Source organism: Euleptes europaea, chromosome 18 (genome assembly GCF_029931775.1).
Source record: "Euleptes europaea isolate rEulEur1 chromosome 18, rEulEur1.hap1, whole genome shotgun sequence".
Classification (NCBI taxonomy): domain Eukaryota; kingdom Metazoa; phylum Chordata; class Lepidosauria; order Squamata; family Sphaerodactylidae; genus Euleptes; species Euleptes europaea.
This window is the reverse complement of record NC_079329.1, coordinates 12,820,753-12,839,625: the sequence shown is the minus strand read 5'-3', so window position 1 is coordinate 12,839,625 and position 18,873 is coordinate 12,820,753. Positions and strand designations below refer to the sequence as shown.

The window sequence follows — 18,873 nt, the reverse complement described above, 5'->3', positions numbered from 1 at the left end:
GGCTTGATTTGATCTATAACCCACTGGTTTGTGTTTTTTTTTTTTGGCAGTCCACGATATCCATAACACTCTCCTCCAACACCACATCTCAAAGGAATTTATTCCTATCTGCTTTCTTCGTTGTCCAGCTTTCACACCCATACGAAGTAATAGGCAATAGTATATACCTACTACCATTTTATTTTAAAAGCCCTCTGGCAATGCCGGGGCAATAGCAGTAACACACACAAAATAGGTAACACAAAAAATGTTCAGAACACAAGGGCTACTTTTTAAGGGGAAAAAAAATCTGCACTGAGGGACAGAAGAAGAGAGAAACCCCCTTTCGCAAAAACGTTTGCATTACAAATTTGTCAAAGTGTCTCTGAGGGGCTTTGGGGAACTTCCCACAATAGCTTTCCCCATTGTAACATGGATCATTCTACAGGAGGTGGGTGGACCATCCTGTTTTAATTTCCAGGCTGCATTCAGGCGGTAGAGTAGGGCCCCATGAGAAGCTATTTCCATGAATCATCTATAGGATTTCCTTCTCCTCCCCACCCCCATTGATCTTCCACCCTGCCCACCAAAGTGGGGTTTACCGTGCAAGGATCGAGCCCTATTGACAGCAATAAGATGAGGCTGGTTCACACCAGCTAAGAGATTTGGCTTTGGGATTAAGGGATTCAAATATTGAAAGTGCTTTTTAAAACAATCGGATCAAATTAGCCGGATTAATGAGCGTCACGGGAATCTGTGCCTAAAGTACAGTGGGGAGGAGAGGCAGTTTCCCTCATCCGGTTCTGCACGGAGGTTTTAGTCATAAGGCTTTCCTCTCCTGTTTTTGTTTTCTTGCTCGCTGCTATCAGTCTTGTTGATTCACATATTTTAGGGATGCCAACCTCCAGGTGGGGGCTGGAGATCTGCTACTATAGGGTTTCCAACCTCCAGGTCATGGCTGGAGATCTCCCAGTATTACAACTGATCTCCAGGCAACAGAGATCAGTTCATCTGGAGCAAATGGCTGCTTTGGAAGGTGGATTCTATGGCATTATACTCGATTTAAGTCCCTCCCCTACCCAAACCCCTCTTCAGGCTCCACCCTCAAAATCTCCAGGTTTTCAGATCTCCCCAAAATCCAAACCCGGTGCCGGCAACCCTATGACTGATCCATCCATCTCTCTGTCTCCCTCTCCCCCACGTCATGTTCTCTGTGTCCATTCACAAGTATCCACAACAGTTGATTTTTTCATCTTCAAAACACCCTGGTCTCGGAAAATAGCTCTTTTATGCAGGGATGTTTCCCCACGGTCACCCCTGTTGACTGCTTCGGGGCTTCCTTTTGATTAAGCATGCCTTTTCACATGAACACACGAAGCTGCCTTATACTGAATCAGATCCTTGGTCCATCAAAGTCAGTCTTGTCTACTCAGACCAGCAGCAGCTCTCCAGGGTCTCAGGCAGGGGTCTTTTACATGACCTACTTGCCTAGTCCCTTTAACTGGAGATGCCGGGGATTGAACCTGGGACCTTCTGCAAGCCAAGCAGATGCTCTACCACTGAGCCACAGCCCCTCCACCCGTCAGAGGTCGCCTCGCTCTCCCCATGCATTTTGCCCATGTTTTCCAGATACTGTTTTAGCCAGAATCCAGAAAATGTGGGCAAAATGCACGGGGAGCACGAGGCAACCTCTGGTGGGTGGGAAAGGCACGCATAATCAAAAGGAAGCCCCGAAGCAGTCAGCAGGGGTGACCGCGGGGAAACGTCCCTGCATAAAAGGCCATAGTTACCTTGCTAGGCCCCTAAGATGGAAACCAGTAGCTTGGACAGAATCCTGATTGCCTCAGGGCCAGAGCACATAACTCAATGCTATGGGCAGTGGTAAGCTGCAGTACTGCAGTCCAAGTTCTGCTCACGACCTGAGTTCGATCCCAACAGAAGTTGGTTTCAGGTAGCCGGCTCAAGGTTGACTCAGCCTTCCATCCTTCCGAGGTCGGTCAAATGAGTACCCAGCTTGCTGGGGGTAAAGGGAAGATGACTGGGGAAGGCACTGGCAAACCACCCCGTAAACAAAGTCTACCTAGTAAACGTCGGGATGTAACGTCACCCCATAGGTCCAGGAATGACCCGTTGCTTGCACAGGGGACCTTTACCTTTACCTATGGGCAGGCACTGCAGTTTTGCATGCCATTGTACTGTGGCTTGACATGCAGAACTGTGGACATATTCATGGACATATTCATTCGTCAAAATGGATACTAGTCATGCTGCAGACCTATTCTTCTCCAGGATCAGAGGAGCATGTCTATTGTATTAGGTGCTGCTGCAGTCGTCTTGTTTGGGGGCTTCCTAGAGGCCCCTGGTTGGCCGCTGTGTGAACAGACTGCTGGACTTGGTGGGCCTTGGTCTGATCCAGCAGGGCCTTTCTTATGTTCTTATGACCATATCAAGTTGCCATTTCACAGCCCAGAGATCCCTTTAAATCAGTGGTTCCCAACCTTTTTTTGACCAGGGACCACTAGGACTTTTTTGTTCGGTGCAGGGACCCCAAGGTTCAAAATAAAAATGCCGAGAATTTGAAAATAAACTTTAATCATAACTGTTAGTTAAACATTAAACTGAGAATAATATTTGAATATATATTTTTATAAGAGAGAACTTTTAATTGAAAATATTAATTTATTATGGGTTTATAACTTTGTTTCGCGGACCTTAATTTAGTTCTCGCGGACCCCTGGGGGAACCAGTGCTTTAAATGTTCCCCAATAGCCTCTGCTCTCATGCACAGCACCCAAAAGCTCAGAAAGCCACACAGACAAGTGGATTCTTCTCACATTATTCCTCACACAGAACTATTTAGGTGGGCCCAGGGGAAAGGAATTCGAAGGCCATTCTCAGGCCATGCAAAGGCTGATTCAAGGCCATCCTCCTCCTCAGGGCCGGTCCTGGCTGCAATGCATCACTGTGGGATGAGATAGGAAGCCTTTCCTATCTTGGATCCGCTCGGTTCGGTACAAACCTCCGCTCAGTCTCTTTCAGAAAAAGACAATATTTCAGAGGCCTGTGTTGTTAAATTAATTATTTCCGTGACAGATGTTTGCAGCACGGGGAGGGAGGGAACAAGCATCAAGGGATAAGTGTGCAAAAGGCCGAGGAGGATCGGGGCCAAGGAGCCGTGGGAATCTTCTGTCGGTGTTTGAAGCGTCCGATTGAAGTGCCGGTGGGAAGTCGTGGGTGACTCCGGGGCCCGAGCGGTGCCATCGCGCCCTGTGGCTGAGGGGGCGGGAGTTTGTGGCAGCAGATTCCCTCCGAGCGCCCGCGACGAGGCGAATGCTCCAACTGCTGATATGTAGGTCATGTTCAGCCTCACAGCTGCAGCTGATCCAATTTGCTGCGAGTGTGTGCGTGAGTGAGAGTACATGTGTGGAGGGGCATGGAAGATGCTCAGAGAACTGACAAAACCCAGAGATTCATATTTCTCCATCTCTCTAGGTCTCTCCCCCCCATCGTCTCTGCCTTCTGCACATTTTGATTTGCCTTTCCTCTCAGCCTCAGATAGAAGTAGGGTTGCCAGGTCCCTCTTCGCCACCGGCGGGAGGTTTTGGGGCGGAGCCTGAGGAGGGCAGGGTTTGGGGAGGGACTTCATTGCCATAGAGTCCAATTGCCCAAGCGGCCGTTTTCTCCAGGGAAACTGATCTCTATCGGCTGGAGATCAGTTGTAACGATAGGAGATCTCCAGCCAGTACCTGGAGGTTGGCAACCCTAGATAGAAGGGAGCGGGGTGTGGTTGCTACTCAGTGCTGGGGAAAGGCACCCTACACAATCTCAGAGGTGCTGTTCTTCATTATTATACTTCACACGTTTTAGGGCTGAGGGCTAAGCGCTGACAACAGGTTCCCGGGTGAAGCCCTGACTCACAAAACCTTGGTTTGCTCATAAAGCCTAGCCGGCATGACTGGGGTTGCCAACCACCAGGTACTGCAAAAATACTTGAGCTGTGATAGTCTATGGCGGAAAATAAATACAGCTCCTATGGCTAATACTTAACAACAATATATAGTCAAACACAGCTTCTTAAATATTCATTGAATATTATATTTCTTTCTTGTATTATATTTCTTTCTTTGATTATATACACAAAACATACATATGGACAGAAACTTATACAAAATAGGAATTCACAATAGTAATGCGGCTTCAATGCAATATACATGAATATTTAAGAAGCTGTGTTTGACTATATATTGTAGTTAAATATTAGCCATAGGAGCTGAATTTATTTTCTGCCAACCTCCAGGTACTAGCTGGAGATTTCCTGCTATTACAACTAATCTCCAGCTGTTAGAGATCAGTTCACCTGGAGAAAATGGCCATTCTGGCAATTGGACTCTATGGCATTGAAGTCCCTCCCCTCTCCAAACCCCGCCCTCCTCAGGCGCCACCCAAAAAACCTCCCGCCGGTGATAAAGAGGGACCTGGAAACCCTAGGCATAACAGCACCTGTTGAATGACAGCCCGATTCAAATGTGTGCCACTAAAAAACCCCATATCTGCTGTTGGTCTCCACATGTGAAAAACAAAACCAATTTTCAATGGTTTCTGAATCAACTGTTTACAACTGTAGAGAGCCAGTGTGGTGTAGTGGTAGCATGGTTGAACTGGGAGACCCAGGCTTGAATTAGGGTTGCCCGGTCCTTCTTTGCCACTGGTGGGAGGTTTTTGGGTCAGAGGCTGAGGAGGGCGGGGTTTGGGGAGGGGAGGGACTTCAATGCCATAGAGTCCAATGGCCAAAGTGGCCATTTTCTCCAGGTGAACTGATCTCTGTCGGCTGGAGATCAGTTGTAATAGCAGGAAATCTCCAGCTAGTACCTGGAGGTTGGCAACCCTAGTTTGAATCCCCACTGTTATGGAAGCTCCCTGGGAAACCTTGGGCCAGTCACACATTCTCAGCCTAACCTACCTCACAGGGTTGTTGGCAGGAGGAAATGTATTTAATTAATTTCTTTATTTACTGCATCGACATTGTACCTTTCTCCCCAATGGGAACCACAAAGAAGCTCACATCGTTCTCCTCTCTTCCATTTTATGGATGCATAATGCTCTTGGACAGAAACCTAGACCGATGGGCGTAAGCAAAGAGGATGTATGGGGTACCCAGATGTTGGCTGGATGAGTGTGAATAGGGACTGAGAGCGGAATTCCAGGGGCAAAAGAGGGAATGGACAGAAGGTGGGTGGGTGGAAGAGGGTGACGGGGCCTTGGGGGATGGATGAATGAAGTTTGGGGATAATCATAGAATCTTAGAGTTGGAAGGGACCACCAGGGTCATCTAGTCCAACCCCCTGCACAATGCAGGAAATTCACAACTACCTCCCCCCCATCACAGCCCCAGTGACCCCTACTCCATGCCCAGAAGATAGCCAAGATGCCCTCCCTCTCTTGATCTACCTAAGGTCATAGACTCAGCATTGCTGACAGATGCCCATCTAACCTCTCCTTAAAAACCTCCAGGGAAGGAGAGCTCACTACCTCCCGAGGAAGCCTGTTCCACAGAGGAACCGCTCTAACTGTTAGAAAGTTCTCCCTAATGTCTAGACGGAAACGATTTTGATTTAATTTCATCCCGTGGGTTCTGCTCCGACCTTCTGGGGCAACAGAAAACAACTCGGCACCCTCTTCTATATGACAGCCCTTCAAGTACTTGAAGATGGTTATCATATCCCCTCTCAGTCTTCTCCTCTTCAGGCTAAACCTACCCAGCTCCTTCGACCTTTCCTCATAGGACTTTGTCTCCAGACCCCTCACCATCTTTGTTGCCCTCCTCTGGAGAGAAGCATGGAAATATGGAGCTGCCCGTGATGTGTCTGCACATGCAATTGCCCAGTGGCTCCAGGCAAACACTGTGAGCGCAAAAAAATAGACGCACCTTCATTCCCATGACTGGTAATGTCTTCAGTCCTGGAACGAACTGACCCCCACCCTCTCCAACCACTACCCCCCTCCCCCCTGCCCTGCCAGCTGCTGTGGGCGCAGATTGTGGTGTCTAAGCCCGAGGCGAATTGTCAGATTGCCTGTAATCTGTTTGTTTGTATGTTTGCAGGATGGGTGGGGAGGGTGCAAGAGGCAGGGACGTGTTTCCCTCCCTCCCGTCTCTTCTGGCGGTGCCTCGGGCAGTACCAGCAAGGAGGGGAAGGTTTTGCCAGCTGTTTTCTGAGCCTGGGTGGAGCAGCTCTGGTGTGTGTGTGTGTGTGTGTGTGTGTGTGTGTGTGTAACTGGGAGAGAATTCTGCCATGGTGGTCCATTGGGGTCCCATGGCACTCTCTCTGCTCCCTGAAGGCAGGCGTTTGTGTCTACAGAAAACAGGAAGAATCCACAGGTTTCTTTAAGGATATACAGTATCGTTCTTCATACTTTACCTACGGAGATTCTAGGGCCAGATCCCAAAACCCAAAAAACAGAATGTTGGTATTCTGTGACAATCAAGTATTAAATATTCCAGGCTTGGTGCTTCCCAAATAGGGTTGCCAACTTCCAGGTGTGTGTGTGTGTTAAGTGCTGTCAAGTCGCTTCCGACTCATGGCAACCCTATGAATGAAAGTCCTCCAAAATGTCCTGTCTTTGACAGCCTTGCTCAGATCTTGCAAATTGAAGGCTGTGGCTTCCTTTATTGAGTCAATCCATCTCTTGTTGGGTCTTCCTCTTTTCCTGCTGGTACCAGCTGCTATTATATTTCTTTATATATTATATTTCTATAATAGTATCTCCTGCTATTCCAACTGATCTCCAGCCGATAGCGATCAGTTCCCCTGGAGAAAATGGCTGCTTTGGCAATTGGACTCTATGGCATGGAAGTCCGTCCCCTTCCCAAACCCCGCCTTCTTCAGGCTCCGCCCCAAAAACCAGTAGAGAAAAGGAACCTGGCAACCCTATTCCCAAACTTTCAAATTCTTCTCCTGTGTACAAACTGCGTACAATGAACTCATGAAAACTCTTCATCAAACAGTCTAATCCTTAGGGTGGCCAACCTCCAGGTACTAGCTGGAGATCTCCTGCTATTACAACTGATCTTCAGCCGATAGAGATCAGTTCACCTGGAGAAAATGGCCGCTTTGGCGATTGCTCTCTGTGGCATTGAAGTCCCTCCCCAACTCCCCTCCTTAGGCTGCACCCCAAAAATCTCCAGGTGTTTCCCAACCCAGAGCTGGCAACCCTACTAATCCTATATATGTTTACTTGGACCTAAATCCTGCTGCACTGAACAGTCTTTACACTCAGTTTACTTTGCATAGGGTTGCAGCCTTCATTTTCATGCTCTGTCCTCAACCCAACTACTGTGACATTTTGGAAATCATTGTTGTTGTAGTTGTTGTTATTCATATATCCCACTTAGTGAATTTTCAAAATATTTTTGGTTTTGGGGTGGGAAACCCAACAGCATGCGAGCAAAGTAACCATAAAGAGCTTCTCGCTAAAAATGGCTCCTAAAACCCCCAAAGATCACACTCAAATATGTATGACCTCATAAAAATTCATCAAATGTTTCCTGGAAGATGAAGGTCTTTCATGTTTTCTGAGGGATTCTGGCTGAGGCAGCCCTCTTTATGCATTTTTAATATTCATATCTCCTTACCTTTTTGAAAGAAAAAAAGCTCAAGGCAGTGAACAACGCAGTATAAAAGACAATCAACTTCAAATAAGCAATAAGATACACACGGCATAATACAGGTGCAGAAAGGGATTTTCCACAATTCCCTGCCCTGCCCCCTGCCCCCCGCCGCCCGGTTAGATCCACTGGTAAGTGGGATAGAAATAACTATTTTTCTTTGACTTGGAGAAGAGGTTAGGGTTGCCTACCTCCAGGTTCTAGCAACAAAAGTAACACCTGTGCTGCAATGTATGAATACTAACAAATAATACAGCACAAGGCTCCAAAGTAATAGAATAAATTCACAATGGGCGAAAACGCATGATCGCTTTATCCTCCTTTAATCCCTGTTTTATCCAGGATCGAACGCACATTAGGCGAAACGCATGCGTTGGATCCTGGATGAATCCTGGCTGAAACAGGGATTAAAGGAGGATAAAGCGACCGTGCGTTTTCGCCCAATGATTCCTTCAATATAATGACAATCACTCTATTAGTATAAATCATGTAACAGGTTCTAGGTGGAGCTCTCCTGCCATTACAGCTGATCTCCAGCCGACAGAGGTCAGTTCACCTGGAGAAAATGGCCGCTTTGGCAATTGGACTCTATGGCATTGAAGTCCCTCCCCTCCCCAAACCCTGCCCTCCTCAGGCTCTGCCCCAGAAACCTCCCGCTAGTGGCAAAGAGGGACCGGGCAACCCTAGAAGAGGTTGCTCCATGAAGGGGTCATGTTTCACAGGGCTGGTGTTATAAATATATATTTGTGGGAGGTATCAGAATGGTACCAGATGCTGTTTTAGTCCGAATTTGGAAAATGCGGGCAAAACGCACGGGGAGAGCGAGGCGACCTCTGACGGGCGGAAAAAGCATGCATAATCAAAAGGAAGCCCTGAAGCAGTCGGCGGGGATGACCGCGGGGAAACGTCCCTACATAAAAGGTGTTACGGTAGGGCTCTTGCTTCCTACAGTGGCTATTTTGTGGCTGGCTCCACCTTCCATGTTGGAGTTGTATACACCACCCTGTGTCAGAATTCCAAAGATGACCACAAGCTCAAAAAAGTTGGGCACCACGAACTAGAGGCTATGTGAGATACCTTCGTTCCCTGTGTACGCATATTTTTTTTAAAAAAACCACACCCTTCCCATTCATGAGGACTAGAAACATCCCCAAAGCAGGAAAGATTTGCAGTTCTTGTCTAATGCGGCCAGTATCCATCAGTCCTGTTTTCCTAATCATAAAAGGTCTATGAACCAAAGATCTTCTGCCCCCTTTCTTTGGCTGTTACCGCACTTGTATTCCCAGCAATGTATTAAGAGTTTGAAAATGTTATAAAAAAAATACTGTTCGCACTTTCTGTGTATTCCCAGCGATGTATTAAGAGTTTGAAAAAGTTATAAAAAATACTGTTCGCACTTTGTTTGGCCCTTTTAGCTGTGAAGACGTCTTCCATCCATTTATAAGCCGTGGTATCCAAAAACCCTTTTAAAGCGATATGTTTTTTACAACATTTTCAAACTCTTAATACATCGCTGGGAATACAAAGTGCGGTAACCCCCTTTGACTCACATCTCTATTCACCTCTAGGCATTGCTGTTTCTGGCTAGCATCTCAGGCCTATGTTTCGCTATCAGCCTGGTCCTCATCTGCGTCTACCTGCTCCGCTTCTGCTGCTGCAGCAACGAAGATGACGAGGAAACCAAGACTCAAAGGGTTTGCTGCATCACCTGGAGCTGCGTGGCGGCTGTTATCATCTGCTGGTAATTTCTTAACTATCCTATTCACCACATTCTCTGGATGCAGCTGGTCTATCCTAGCTTTAAAATAGCAGTCTTTGGGGGTGGAGGAGAGACGATGACCATCTCAAATTCGAAGCTCTGCCAGCAGAGCCCGGACTCTCTGCGCCACTTTGTAAGTAGAAGGAGTTACAGGTATGAGTTCTGTTCCTTGGCTGTATCACCCTAAAGACAGCTCGCTGGGGAGGGGCTGTGGCTCAGTGGTAGAGCATCTGCTTGGCATGCAGAAGGTCCCGGCTTCAATCCCCGGCATCTCCAGTTAAAGGGACTAAACAGGTAGGTGATGTAAAAGACTTCTGCCTGAGAACCTGGAGAGCCGCTGCCGGTCTGAGTAGACAATACTGACTTTTATGGACCAAGGGTCTGATTCAGGATAAGGCAGCTTCATGTGCTCGTATGGTCATGTACAGCTGCCAACCCCAGCTTGACAAATTCATGGAGATTTGGGGGTGGTGCTTGGGGCAGATGTGATGCCATAAAGTTCGCCCTCCAAAGCTGCCATTTCCAGCTTGGTGTAGTTGTTAAGAGCGGTGGACTCTAATCTGGTGAACCAGGTTGGTTTCCCCCCTCCTACTCATGAAGCCAGCTGGGTGACCTTGGGCCAGTCACAGCTCTCTCAGAGCTCTCTCAGCCCCACCTACCTCACAAGGTGTCTGCGGTGGAGAGAGGAAGGGAAGGCGATTGTAAGCCGGTTTGATTCTTCTTAAAGGCAGAGAAAATCGGCATATAAAAACCAACTCTTCTTCTTCTTCCTTCAGGGGAACTAATCTCTGTAATTTGGAAATCAGTTGAAACTCTGGGAGAACTCCACATGGAGATGGTAAGGAGGGTTACCAGGTTGCCCACCATGACAGGCAATCTCCCACAGATGCCTCTGGCCCTGCCTTCACTCCGCAGAGCAGAGGGAACAAAAACTGGGGGTGGGTGGAAGTTGCACAGTGCCATCTTCCCCAGTCTCCACCCCCCAAAAACTCACAGCTGGCAACCCTATTGATAACTACCTGCAGGGGCACTGCAGCTAACAGTCCAGCAGGAGCAGGTGACCTGAGAAGCCGGCCGACCACTTGCTCATTCTGAGGCGGTGGGGCAACGTCAGGACAGTGGCGCTGTATATAGCGGAGTGGTGGCTCTTCGGGGCTATCATAGAGATGCCCTTTTATCTCTCAAGTCACTTGGCATCTTTCACACGGGCACACGCTTTACACAGCTGTCTAAAACTTGAGAGCCAACATGGTGTAGTGGTTAAGAGCTGTGGTTTGGAGCGGTGGAGTCTGATCTGGAGAACAGGGTTTGATTCCCCGCTCCTCCACTTGAGCGGCGGAGGCTAATCCGGTGAACTGGATTTGTTTCCCCACTCCTACACATGAAGCCAGCTGGGTGACCTTGGGCTAGTCACAGCTCTGTTAGAGCTCTCTCAGCCCCACCTACCTCACAGGGTGTCTGTTGTGGGGAGAGGAAGAGAAGGTGGTTGTAAGCTGGTTTGAGACTCCTTAAAGGTAGAGAAAAGCAGGGTGTAAAAACCAACTCTTCTCCTCCTCCTCCTCCTCCTTCCTACTGTAACTCAGCTCCTTAATCCACTGCCTGAGGTAACAGTTTCGCCCAACCTCTTGGCAAAACCTGCTTTCATAGAATCATAGAGTTGGAAGGGACCACCAGGGTCATCTAGTCCAACCCTCTGCACAATGCAGGAAACTCACAACTACCTCCCCCCCACACAAACCCCAGTGCCCAGAAGATGGCCAAGATGCCCTCCCTCTCATGAACTGCCTAAGTTCATAGAATCAGCATTGCTTAGTAGTTCCTCAGTTTCCCCACCTGAGCTAGCTAATCTGGGAACGGAGCTGGACAGGGAAAGTCCTTTCACCTCCATTTCCCAAGGTCGCTGTCAAAGTCCATCAATCTGTGGCACCCTTGCAAGTCTGAAAAGCCTGTCTCCCCGACATCCCCCCCCCCCCCACATCCAGACAACCCCCGGGGAAGACTATCGCTCTCCCCGGCTTCTTTCAACCCTCTGATGGGTTCGCCGCTGCCTCTCACACTCGATGTCCATTCATCCCCCATCAACTCCACCCCCTTTTTCTGAACCGAAGCCACAAAGGGCTTCTTGTTCCACGGGGAGAATAAGAAATTGTGTCCCATTCTCTCCATCCTGTCACCGCCTTGCCAGGCCCCTTTGTCTGTTTGTTATTCCAGGCCTTGCACTCCTACAAAATCCCTGCCAACGCCGCTTCTCTCCCGCCACCGTTGCCTTCCCCTCTTGCCTCCCATCCCACCCCAACTTTGCTGTCTCACAGGGGACTGAAACGCCCTCCACTGCCCCCGCCCCAATATCTCCATTTCTAAGAGCCAGGAACCTCATAACGTCTAATATCCCAGTGTGGAAAGTAGGGATGCTTGCCACTTTTGAAGCTTTCTCCCTGCCTTATGTTCAAATGAGCCATTTTCTCAGCAAAAACTGGTTCTGTGAGGTTGCAGCTGAAGCCAGCTGTGCACAGTGCTGATTGGCTAGTGCTGTGACATTGGTAACCACCTCTGCCCCTCATCCCCAGGGCGGTCTGGCACCTATATTTTTAAATTGCACTTTTACATAAGGCAGTATGGCACTTAAAAAAAAATAGAAGAGGCAACTTGCTTGCCTGATGCATGAGGAGACGGGGGAAATCGGCAGCTGGACCAGCATGCCATTCACTTGTACGGTCTGATTTAGAGGGTTGCCAACCTCCAAGTACTAGCTGGAGATCTCCTATTACAACTGGTCTCCAGCCGATAGAGATCAGTTCCCCTGGAGAAAATGGCCGCTTTGGCCATTGGACTCTATGGCATTGAAGTCCCTCCCCGAACCACGCCCTCCTCAGGCTCTGCCCCAAAAACCTCCCACCGGTGGTGAAGAGGGACCTGGCAACCCTACTGATTTACAATGTAAAAGCAGGCTGAAACTAGGCTGGAAGAAAAGAATCTTCTACAAGTCCTGCTTTAATGCTGCATCTGTACTCTGTGCACACACACCTCTTTCCTCTCTGCAAAGATCACTCCCTACCTGCCTCCCCCATGCTGTTAACACTTGGCTGAAGACACTTCTCCACGCTCAGTGGTCTTTCACTCTGCAAAGGCTTGTCCTTTGCTGGCTTCTAAGGCAGAAGCATTAACACATGCACACATGAAGCTGCCTTATACTGAATCAGACCCTCGGTCCATCAAAGTCAGTACTGTCTGCTCAGACCGGCAGCAGCTCTCCAGGGTCTCAGGCAGAGGTCTTTCACATCACCTACTTGCCTAGTCCCTTTAACTGGAGATGCCGAGGATTGAACCTGGGGCCTTCTGCAGGCCAAGCAGATGCTCTACCACTGAGCCACAACCCCTCCCCAAACCGATCACAACAGTTTTCACAAGAACACAAGATGAGCCCTGCTGGATCAGACCAATGGGTGATCATGTCCAGCCTCCTGTTTCCCACAGTAGACAACCAGATCCCATGGAAGGCCTTCAACAGTAGCACGGGGGGGTGGGGGGGCTGACAACCCTATCCGTAGCTAGTCACCATGGATTGACCTAGATTTGCCAACCTCCAGGTGGTGGCTGGAGATCTCCCACTATTACAACTGATCTCCAGGCAACAGAGATCAGTTCCCCTGGAGAAAATGACTACTTTGGAGGGTACTCTATGGCATTATACCTAGGGTTGCCAACCTCCCAGTGATGTCTGGAGATCTCCTGCTATTACAACTGATCTCCAGCTGATAGAGGTCAGTTCACCTGGAGAAAATGACTGCTTTGGCAATTGGACTCTATGGCATTGAAGTCCCTCGGAAGGATGAAAGGCTGAGTCAACCTTGAGTCGGCTACCTGAACCCGACTTCCCAAAAAACTATGGAGAGGACCTCAGGTGGTTCCCGGACCATGGTTTCTTTAGCTACCCAAGAAATGTGTATTCTGGACCTTCAAAGCTTTTTCTGCTGAATCCCTTGGTCCAGCCTTCAAGACACTGCCCTCGTCCAACAAACCTAGGGCCTCTGAATCTAAAGTATCCCACTGTTTTAAACCTTTTGAATCTTTTACTTAGCCTCTTTTTGGATGGTTACTGCTGTGTACTCTTTTGCTGCTTCTTGTCGACCTCAGCAAAGTTGGGAGGGATGATGATGTGGTCTCCCAATAAATCTTTATGATATTAATAATAACAGCGTCCTGGATCCTTTCATTGCCTTTGAGAATACATGCATATTGGCTGTGCCTTTCATTCCCCCCCCATCAAGAGTTGTCTTTAACTATAGGGAGAGTAAAATATATATATATATTTATATATATATAAAAGAAGCCAGGTTTGCAATGCCTTTAATTAAACAGACATGGTGTCGGGTTCTTTTAAGTTCAGAGAATGCTGGATGTGGCTCGCCCAGACAAAAGAGATCAGCAGAGGTTCCATTTGATTCCTGGATTTCTAGCTTCAAAAATAGATTTCAAGGAAGGCTGGCAGATAGGGAAAAAGGACCCGTTCCACATCCAAAACCAATTTGAACTTGCAGAATGATAACGAGGTCTACACTTACGCTACAGGCTCTTTTAGTTATCTGTTCAGGGTCCTTGGATGCTGCCTTTCCACTAACCAAACAGTGATCACAGCCTTTCACTCCCACTCCCAAATTAGTAGAACAAAAAAACCCCCCATCAAACCAATTCAAGAAAAAGCATGCAGCTTAAAACAACAAAAATATCACCATTAAAACTGAAATTTTTTAAAAGTCCAGTACGGGGGGGAGAAGAAGAAGAAGAGTTGGCTTTTATATGCCGACTTTCTGTACCACTTAAGGAAGAATCAAAGCGGCTGACAATCACCTTCGCTTCCTCTCCCCACAGCAGACACCCTGTGAGGTAGGTGGGGCTGAGAGAGTGTGACTAGCCCAAGGTCAACCAGCTTGCTTCATGTGGAGGAGAGGGGAAACCAACCAAGTTCACCAGATTAGCCTCCACCGCTCATGTGGAGGAGTGGGGAATCAAACCCGGTTCTCCAGATTAGAGTCCATCGCTCCAAACCACCGCTCTTAACCACTACCACCACGCTGGCTAAAACGTTCAATAATCAACAGCCATGGCTATAATTCACCTATGAGTGCCTACTGGAATGAGAATGTCTTTACCTGGCATCTGAAGATGAGGAGGAAGGAAGCATTGTACTCCCTCCCCTCCCCAAACCCCACCCTCCTCATGCTCCACCCCCAAAATCTTTAGGTATTTCCCAACTCAGAGCTGGCAACCCTAGTTATAGGATGGGTTCCATTTAGATCTCATTTGAACCCATTTAACTTCTGGGGACTCCTCAAAGGCAGACTTTTGCATTACACTAGTCCATCCTGGATGATACTAAGGCATGCATAACAGTAACCAGAGTTGGTCTCCTGAAGAGTGGCCACATCATAATCAGCCTAAATTGACAAAATGCACTACATGGCTAGGCTTGCCAGCTCCAGGTTGGAAGATACCTGGAGATTTTGGGGGCAGAGCCTAAGGAGGGTGGGGTTTGGGGAAGGGAAGGACTTCAGTGGGGTATAGTGCCATAGAGTCCACCTTCCAAAGAGGCCATTTTTCTACAGGGGATCTGGAGATTAGTTGTAATAGCGGGAGCAATTAGGAATCCCTACAACATAGGGTCAAAGAATGAGACCCAGAAGGGCTATCTCTTAGCCTAGCATCTCCACCATAACCCAGTCTGAGGAAGAGGAGGGGGAGAAGAAGAGGGGTTTTTTATATGCCGACTTCCTCTACCACTTAAGGAAGAATCAAACCGGCTTACAATCACCTTACCTTCCCCTCCCCACAACAGACACCCTATGAGGTAGGTGGGGCTGAGAGAGTGTGACTAGCCCAAGGTCACCCAGCTGGCTTCATGTGTAGGAGTTGGGAAACAAATCCAGTTCACCACATTGGTGTCTGCCACTCATGTGGAGGAGTGGGGAATCAAACCCGGTTCTCCAGATCAGAGCCCACTGCTCCAAACCAACGGTCTTAACCACTACACCAGGCTCCCTTCCCAATATTCCCACTTTCTCACTAGGAAAAGCAAAGCTCCTATCCTTCCCCCCCCCCAAGAACCCCCCATCCCTGTCCTGATTTGACAAGGGTCGCATCGGGGTCCATTCCCAGCCGCTTTGGGAACAAGCCCAGCAACCACAAAAAGAAGGCTCCCATTCATGCCAAGACTGTGCCCATTCATGGACGGAACAATGGTTCCTCTGTGTCCTTGGCCCCAATTGGGGTAGGTTGGGGGTGGGGGAAGGACTGCTTAAAGAGACCCTGCCCCACATCACAATAGTCCCAAATCCTTCCCGCAGCAGAGATCCCCGACAATGGAGGCGGACTGGCCCATGGTGCGAGGAACAAAAAGCTGTTGCTACGGGGTTGCTAAGTGCTGGCTTCGGCCTCACGGCTAGTCCAGTGCTTTACATACATGCCACACTGTTTATGCTAATGGCGTTTGGTTGCCCACACCTCCCTGGGACATCGGCTGCTCGTTGCTGCCCTTATGAGCGACAGCCCAGGGTCATGGTTCAAGGCAGGGTGAGGTGAGGACATTCATGATGAGGTTGCCAGACGCAGAACGCAGCAAGACTCCTGTGCCCTGTTCGCTGTTGCACAAAAGGGGGAATTTCGGCAGGTGCCCCTTCTTCCCTCATGGTAGCAGAGACGGCAAGAGCCAGCGTGGTGTAGCGGTTAAGAGCAGTGGTTTGGAGCGGTGGAGTCTGATCTGGAGAAACAGGTTTGATTCTCCACTCCTCCACATGAGCGGCAGAGGCTAATCTGGTGAACTGGTTTTGTTTCCCCACCCCTACACACGAAGCCAGCTGGGTGACCTTGGGCAAGTTACAACTCTGTTAGAGCTCTCTCAGCCCCACCTACCTCACAGGGTATCTGTTGTGGGGAGGGGAAGGGAAGGAGAATATAAGCCGGTTTGATTCTTCCTTAAGTTGTAGAGAAAGTCGGCATATAAAACCAACTCCTCCTCCTCCTCTTCTTCTTCCCACTGATGCAGCTATTAAAGGAGAAAGACCTTGGGGTGGTTTTTTAAATGTAGGACTTGCCTTTGCAATGAAAGCCTACAACCGTTATCCTTATCCCCTTGGGTGGAAAAGCTCTTTGGTAAGAGGGGCGATTTTGATCAGAGAAACAGTCAGGGGGAACGGATTAAATAGCTCCACCCTACCCATTCTTAAACTCAAATCACGGCCTTCCATGACTGCTTTTTTCTTAATGGTATCCCTCCCTCTGTTACATGCATCTTCTGTGTAACATCTAGTTACACACTCTGTCCTTGTAGACCATTATCTGTGGATGCCTCTAAATCGTGGTGGTGTAAACAGCTCCAAAAGGCCTTGCTCGGAGCAGTATAGTTGAGCTAGGATTTGAACCCAGACCTCTGAAATCCAAAATTAGAATGCTTATTCACAGGATGATGTCAGCTCCAAGTTCATCTGGCCTAATTTCAAGATTCGTTATCCGGGGATGAAACAGACTAACTTTTGATCAATGTTTTGAATGCTTTAGAAATAAATTGTAGTTGGTTACGTATTATTAGGGCAACAACCTACTTAAGAAAATGTTATCTGTCAAGTAATTATATGTTTTAATTGATTAATCAATTATCTGCATGAGTCTGCACATGAGAAACAATAGCTCTGAAGGAGAAAAAATACTTCATTTTATAATGGTGATTCTCATGTGTAATGGTGATTCTCATGTGTGGTGTTGGTAAAGGTCTCATCTTAGAAGAGGCATTCCTCATTCTTACAGATGCTTAGAGGGTTGGTTTTATTTGATTGACTGCTTGATGATATGCCAATAAAGATATTGAAATTTGATTTGATAGGTCTCATCTTAGAAGAGGCATTCCTCATTCTTACAAGAGGGAATGCCGGTTCTAAAGGGACACTTGCCATCCACAATTTTTGTAAGCTCTTGTACTAGAAGTAATTATTTTTTAAATATCTACTAAGTGATTAATCAAGGGCACCGTTTTAGTCAATCAAAATGTTTTCTCGTTGACTGACTAAACTTTGTGACGTATTATTATTAGTCAAGGACATCATATGTTGTCAGAATTGTTATTAACTCCCCCACCTTCAAATTGCTTCAGAATCTGATTCTCCACCTTCACTCACAAATAAGCCAGATGTTACAATGAGTTTAGAGGTTATCTCAGGACAAGCAATTGTATAAGCAAGGTGATAGATCCAGGAATGACATCTGAATAGTCATCACTATTAAGATATCTCATCTCCTCTTCCCACAACCTATTTATATAGAAATAAGGTGTTGTTGTTTATTACCGGTAATTCAATAGAACATGATACCAAAGTGTATGGCTTAGGGCTGTAGCAGGAGCAGCAGAATCCATGCAGAGGGGTTAGGCTTGTATTCCTAGTGTATCCAGCCTTCAGTTGCTGCCTGCCTCCTGGTTTCAGTAGCTTGCAGTCAGAAACAGCCAAGCAGTAAGAGAGCGGTGTGTGTGCATATATCTTGGGCTGGATCCAGCCAGCTGTGTTACTAGGGTTGCCAACGTCCAAGTGGTGGCTGGAGATCTCCCGCTGTTACAATTGATCTCCAGGCGACAGAGATCAATTCCCCTGGAGGAAATGGCCACCTTGGCAACTGGACTCTATGACATTGAAGTCTACCACTGAGCAACGGCCCCTCTCCTCCCTGATGACACATCTCTTAGCTACAAAATATTGCTGAGGTGTTGTTACTACCTTGCAGCAGAGAAGGCTCAAGACATTTTGGTGCCTGAGACAGAAAATCCAAATGGTAGTAAAAATGTCATAATAAATTAACAATTTGCTGCCCTTTAAAGAACCCCTTCTGAACAGGCTACCTTATCCTACCTAATGAGGACATCGATCCTCCAGTGTTACATCCGGATGCTAGTCTCTGTTAGTAAAATTTGACTACATTTGTCTACTATAAAGTTATACTTACGGTCACATGTATCATGTTCATTACTGCTAAAATGCTACCAGCTCCATGTCATGAGAACAACTTAGTCTGACTTTATTAATAGTCATTATGTTGCGTTGCAAGAACATTATATTAGTTCCCTGTCGCTAGAGACTGTTGTTAGAGAGTTGTCGCAAGAGACTGTTGTTAGAGAGTTACAGCCTTTTGTTACCAGAACATTACTAATTCCCTTTGGTTAGCACATTATTTTAGCCAATTCTTACCACAGAGCTGGTGACCAATAGTTCTAGATGAGTAGTAGTAGTAGGCTACTATTACAATACTTTTTGGAAGCTCTTGGTTATTAGAGCTCTCGCAGCCCCACCTTCCTCACAGGGTGTCTGTTGTGGGGAATGGGAAGGGAAGGTGATTGTAAGCCTGTTTGAGTCTTCCTTAAGTGGTACAGAAAGTCGGCATATAAAAACCAACTTTCTTTCTTTCTTTCTTTCTTTCTTTCTTTCTTTCTTTCTTT

At 47.5% G+C, this 18,873-nt stretch overlaps 1 protein-coding gene across 1 annotated transcript in view; it reads left to right on the top strand.

Annotated features, from left to right (window-relative positions):
- TTYH1 (tweety family member 1) overlaps positions 1–18,873 on the top strand; it is a 61,233-nt gene that overhangs the window by 8,573 nt on the left and 33,787 nt on the right. The window contains exons 2-3 of the mRNA XM_056863650.1: positions 3,723–3,731; positions 9,211–9,383. Of these exons, the coding sequence (XP_056719628.1) occupies positions 3,723–3,731; positions 9,211–9,383 (182 nt within the window). The remainder of the gene's footprint in view (positions 1–3,722; positions 3,732–9,210; positions 9,384–18,873) is intronic.